General features: G+C 41.9%; 1 protein-coding gene across 8 annotated transcripts in view; it reads left to right on the top strand.

Annotated features, from left to right (window-relative positions):
- The window catches only part of LOC122864185 (collagen alpha-1(XIV) chain), a 216,780-nt gene continuing 210,457 nt past the window's right edge, over window positions 1-6,323 (top strand). For 6 of the 8 annotated variants that reach the window (XR_006375160.1, XR_006375159.1, XM_044171364.1 and 3 more), the window contains exons 1-2: window positions 1-128; window positions 1,982-2,096. Coding sequence is in view for 6 of the 8 variants with exons in the window: in XM_044171364.1 (XP_044027299.1) it covers window positions 2,015-2,096 (82 nt within the window). In the remaining 2 variants the exon portion in view is untranslated. The other 2 variants (XM_044171360.1, XM_044171363.1) reach the window with 2 other exon arrangements.

The raw sequence follows: 6,323 nt of genomic DNA, 5'->3' as shown, positions 1-6,323 counted from the left end.
ATCACTCGGTGTAACGTGTCTCCTGGTCGACGGGGCGCGGGAGTTGGTGAACAGAGTGGATCAGAGTCGCTTCTCAGCCAGCTGTCCGGAGGAGAGCTGCGGAGCCCGGAAACATATGATCTGAGAAGGTAGAACTGCTCTTTATTCACACACTGCACACATCTGCAAAGCAGCGCTCGGATCCGCGGACCTTTTCGCTCCACGCGTTGTGCTGCGGGTGGCGCACCGTGCGGATCTCACCTGTGCTCATTTCAATTAAGGAAAACTTGCGCTGCTTTTATTTACGGTATTATTTTACAATCTCTGATATGACTTTTCTCAGCATCGGGTGGCTGTGCGTCCTTTGAATGTACAACAACCGATGCTTACTACTGTATGTTCAGTACCTTGTAGTGAGAGTGATTGATTCGGTACATGAAAAGAAATAACCCTTAAAGGATCTTTAGTGATGCCATAATGTAAGTTAGTAGCATTCAACAGTATAACAACGGGGCTCTAAAATATATAAAAGCTGATCCTCTGCAGGTTTATTATAGGAGTTGGACATAAAATAGCCAGGTGTTTAGTGTCGCCATAAACTCACTACAGTGAACTGCAGTCACGCTGTAAATCCCTGAGGGAATATTTAATGGATATTGTAGTGATTTTTCTCAAGTTACACTGAGGAAGGGCTGCTCTCTACAGACCTATAATCCTAGCTCTGTTTTTATTACCGCAAGCATAGCTTGCCTCCACACTGACATGGTGAAAATGCCAAGTTGTAATAGTCAGTCATATCAATAAATGACTGAAAATTGCCTGAAATTAAAAGTTGGCTGTAGCAGTAGTTGGAAACAAAAGGGGCTATATTTCTAAATCCTTAACAGATGCACATTAGATGCATGTGTTCTAATGATCAGGGATTTGCTTCCAGTTATTAAGTAAACATATCTTCAGTTTTTATTAATATCCCATGTCTTGTTTCTTGGACACAGTGAAAACAGAGCTGTGTTACTCGCTGCACCTTCAGCCTTTTGCAGGGAGTAATGTACTTTCTGTTTGCTGCAGCTAGGAAGACTTGCATGTGTATGTGACAGTGATAATATTGGTGGTGTGCTTACAGTCAGTACTTTATGTGCTTTACCTTGATCCACAAATAGTTTGTCAACGTCCAAGTATGGCAAAAAATTGTGTGTCGTTATGATAATATACTTAATTCTACATACAAGGGGAGGACTTAGATAAGTAGCAAAAGAGACATTTTGCAGCTTAATTCGAGAAGGGATCATTTAAAAGTGTAAACCAATGGAATATCAGTTCGGAAGAGATTTGATGGGAAGGGCCGGGGGCCGGGGGGGGGTCAAATATAAGTGCTATAAGTGAACTTGTCAGTCTATACATCATCAAGCGGTGGCTTTCCTACCAGAGATGAATGTCGATTCTTAATTTTTGAAACGTTTTTACAAATCCATACCTGCATGCTTAATGAAATCACATGCTTTTTTCATATATATTTACAGCAATGAAATATAAGACATTTTAGGTTGTCTGTAACTGCACAAACATGAACAGAATTGATTCAAGTTGACTCAAATCTAAGTGCCTTAATATTGCAACATAATCTAGGATAACATGCTTATAAAGTGCCATGAGAATGTTTAAATCCCTTCATCTCCCTGCTCCTCTTTTTCCTCCCTGCTCCTCTTTCTCACACTCCCCTTTCCCCCCGCCCTTGTCTCCCTCTACCTCATCGCTCCCCTTGCTACTCTTTCCTCTCTCTGTCCTCCAACCTCCCTCATACATTCCCTTTTCATCTCTCTCGCCTCCTCATCTCCTTCCTGCTTCCTCCTTCCTCACCTGACTTGCTCTTTCTCCTCCCGTCCTCTTCCCTCCTCTCTGACATTCCTTGTCTCATCTTCTGTTCCTCCTCCTGTTTTTCTCCTTCCTCACCTGTCTTTTCCTGCTCCTGGTTTTCCTCCCTTTCTTCCTCCCTCTGCATCAGGTGTGTTGTGTCCTCCTGCTTACTGCCACCAGGATGCAGTTCTCAGTCAGACTGAGCCTCTGCCTGCTGGGCCTCGTTCTCGTCTCTTTGTTCCCTCAGCCGGCGCAGGGCCAAGGTAAGTACCTCCGCTAGCCTGCTTTCCACTCAAGGGCCAATAGTGTCAACAAGGCCTATAGGGGTTTACCACACAGCTACACGGGACCAAATGGGCTTTTTATAAAAGGGCTAACAAGGCTAATCATGGTGTTTTCTAATGGTACCCCACAGGGCAAGCCTTAGCTTTCAAACGCAGTGCTAAACTGTTAGGACTTTCCACAGTGGCACCATGTAGAGCTAGAAACTAGGCCAGCTGCTGACGTCCCTAAACAAGGATAACTGGGGGTTTTCATTTCATTTTCATTATAGGATTATGCAAGGCTTTCTACATTGGTGCCAAATGGGAATACCAGGAACTCCCACAGGGCCGAGAGTTCCCTCATTGAAACCTAGTTTTAGTGGTTGTTTCCATGATGACTGCCTTCAATCTTCAATACAGTTTTCTTCAACCTGGGGCCTTCGACTTTGAGGCCAAACAAGGCTTTCTACCACATAGCCAAACAGGGCTTCCTAGGGCTTCCCATTATGGTGCTTCGCAGGGTTTCCTAGGGATTTCCATTTTGGTTTAAAACAGTGCCAGCCAGGGCTTCCTGTTTCAGGACCAGACACGGCTATGAACAGCCTATTTTCCTAATTTACTTGAAAAATTAATCGGTTGTTTTCACAATGGTGCCAAACAGGGCTAGAAATCATTCACCACTTATCTGCTTTCAGCATTGGGATAAAGATTGTAAGCTCTTTGCTGGCTCGGTAAACCTCAGTGTGGCCCTGTTGTGGAAATGCAGGTATCCTTTGCACTCACCGGTTTGTTCAACAGGTTAAATTCTGAATTTCACTGTGTTGCAATTTTGATGTGCAGCTTTGCTCCAAGGAAGTGGACTTTTATTTTGAAATATTTATTTTTATTTAATTTATCCTTTTAATGTGCATTTACCCACATGTGTCTGTCTCAAAGGGAAAAGCCTTGATGCCAAAAACATAATGGGGAAACGTGTTTTACTGTCTGCTAGACAAACTGGTTTGCTGTGGCACATTCTGTCACCTCCTCACATGTCTTTAACTTATTTATTTATTTGGGGGAGTGTTCAAGTGCTAATGATAGATTTCTGTGTAACTCAGGTTACACATTTGAAATCACTAATCCCCAACTTATTCTTGAATTCAAAAAACATTTGTGCTAAACATGCGCATTATCTTACTATCTTTGCGTAAAGCAGTTTTTGATAAACTTGTCTTTTGCTCCCATACAACTGTTAATTTCACAGCATTTGTGTGTTTTACCATAGCGCCTCAACGTCTGTAAGACAAGAGCTCTTCATGTAATTATGTCTTCTCTGACATCGTCTCTCACCCTATTTAACTAATTTAACTTATTCAGCAATTAACACATAACCTCACTTATTACCTCCATTAACAAAGAGACAAAGAGATAATAATACCATTATCATCATTAACAATCTTATACACTCCTTTTTACCAAGTAGACCTCCTCTCTAGGAATGCAAATGATGGACTGATAGTCTTAAATTAGCTGTGCTGAGTGAGTCTTTACCTTATTATACAGAAGACCTGACCGTGGATCTCAGATAAGGTTTTGTATCTGTTTTCAATCTTAATGTGTTGGGTGTCACATCTGGTAAAAAAAAGAAAAAAAAAGAAAAAAGGAACACACTTAAAGATTGATGTTTTGCATTGAGCACAGTTATGTACTTGTGTTGCACCCAAACACATTTAGCATCTGCCAACTTTCAAAGGTTGTTGGCAGTGTTGAACTTGAAACAGGGCTAAACCTGCTCAGTAATGTGGTGGTGAACCAAAGCCTGCTGACATAGTGCCATAACCATAAAGTCAGTGGATGGGCTGATACCGTGCCATACCATAATAGCAGATTAAGGGTTTGACAGGTCAGCATGCAAGCTAATTAGCTAACCTGGACAATCATACCATACACTCCTTTCAGAGAGTGTCAGCTACCTAGTGACATTGGTGTTTTTATCCCATTACATAGTATTTTAAATAGTTTAATAGAGAGGGAATGCTTGTCAATATGACAATATAATTACAATACTAATTACATAATTTCAGTGTTTTTGACCCATACTGGGTAATCCAACTATGAATCTGATGTTTTTCCAATTCAGCTTTTAAAAGTTCTCGATTGTTGCAAAATTAGGTTCGCGGATACCATTAAAGTTGGGCCCTGTATTGTTTTTCTCAGTGTGGTTGTTACGGTTGCCATGATAACACAGCTAGCTGGAAATGTTGAACAATAGTCAGCTCAGGCAAAAGAACAAATAGCCGTGTGACTTTCATTCAAACTCTCTCTTCTTGTCATTGCCACCTACCTCGATGGCACCACTCGCTGTCTGAAAGCACCTATAAGTAAGAATATATTTACCTCCAAGAATGTTTACCAGTCAGCCTGCAACCATAATTGGCCCAGTGAAGGTACAGCTTGACATTTGTGCAACAGAATAAGTCTGTCACAATAAGGATGCTTGCTAGTTTTGGCAAGAGTGCAAGGAACCTGAAAGCAACCACAGCATTCCTCAGTGAAGAGGCCATAGTGTGCTAGCCTCGGCTACACCAGTGACCCAGGAAGAACTGAGGAGTTACGATTAGCTTGGAGAGCTTCCACTGAGAAACTCGTCGGCTGTGTGGCTCTCTGTTATTTTCAGAGGAGTCAGATAAGGTGAAGTTTTTCAAAATGAAAAGCTGACAGATAGATAAATAGACTTCATGCTGATCCATGAGCACAACCCTTTGCCAGAGAGTCCAGAGATGTGAAACAATATTATTTTGGCGTTTAACTTTTATGTTTACCAAGTGTCCTTGTGCCATATAGAAAAGTGAGTTAGGGCTTTTATTACAATTACAGTAATTACAGGGTTTCCCCCAGAAAAGTTGTTAGGCCCGGTGGCAAGGGGGACGGTTGCCCGGCACGGGCCAGCGACAGACTCATGGCAGTATTAAGGTAGGGCCCTATAGTTTCTGTGATAGCAGAATCACTGACGGAATTGTGGAATCTATTTCCAACCGAGCCGCCCCACTATAACTGTAGTTTATAAAACATCTTAAAAATACATTTAAAAATTCCTTAGGCCCGGCTGGCCCTGAAGTCATGTCCTCAATTACTCTCTAACCCAACACCTGTCACAAAATCCCTCTTTAAAAGGTCAAAGAACGATTTCAGTGGCTTAGCTCAGGCTTTGTCGAGGCTTCTCATGTTTTCCTTGCCTGCAGAAATAATAGAAGAAGTATCCGTAAGTTTCCGTACCTGCAGAAGAAACAGGCAAGGGGAATGTGGTCAAATGGCAGTTGTTCAGTGATACTTTTTTGACAACTAGTGACGTTCCAGTGAATATAATCAGAAGCTACAGGGATAGAAGTGGAAATTATCAGTGTATGAAACCGAAAAATAATTGGATCTCCAAATTACACAAAATTTTGACATGAAGAGGATAAACATGTTGGACTCCTCTTACCATCCTCCCTTACCAGAAACTCTGAAAGCTTTAGCTCTAGTTTGCTCTGGAAGGACTGTGCCCTATATCTGGGAAAAGTACAGTGTGTAGTAAATATACTGATCTGAAGTTTAATATTGTAATGATGCATTGATGTTGTAATGCTCTGTGCAGCATCTTTAAGAGAGTCTGCTCTTTGCAATCACAGCATAAAAGACATGTTTGCAAACTAAAAGCTTCCTACTCACAGACGAGAGTTTTACCGTCTCAGCTCAGCACCGTCCCTTCACCTAATAATGTCCCCTGGATTCGCCTGCTCTCGCTGATAATATAAATTCACTCAAAACTTTGGGTGGGTGTGACGAACACCCCTCCAACCCTCGGCAGCAGTCGGCTCTGCTGTTTGCACAAGATCCTCCATGAAAAATAGATGAGAATTAAGTTCTCATCTCTACAGGCAAGGCTTTTTGTCTTCACCAGGCTGTTTGCTCAGCATTCAATACTTGAGTGAGTGAGTATGTGTGTGTGTGTGTATGTGTGTGTGTGGTGCTGCAAAGGAACCGGCAGGTTTTCTTAAGAGGCGTGAGAAAAAAACAACCAACAAAGCTACAGGGAATAATATTCACTGAGATTTGTATGTGCAAACACAAGAATACATTTGACTCCAGTTGCGGACAAACATACATAATTCATGCATTCACATCCACATGTAGATGCACTCACACAGGTACACGCAACATACCCGATCAACACATTTCAACTACACTACAAACAGAAACGTG

The sequence above is a fragment of the Siniperca chuatsi genome, linkage group LG17 (genome assembly GCF_020085105.1).
Source record: "Siniperca chuatsi isolate FFG_IHB_CAS linkage group LG17, ASM2008510v1, whole genome shotgun sequence".
Classification (NCBI taxonomy): Eukaryota; Metazoa; Chordata; class Actinopteri; order Centrarchiformes; family Sinipercidae; genus Siniperca; species Siniperca chuatsi.
This window is presented reverse-complemented; position numbering and strand designations above follow the sequence as displayed.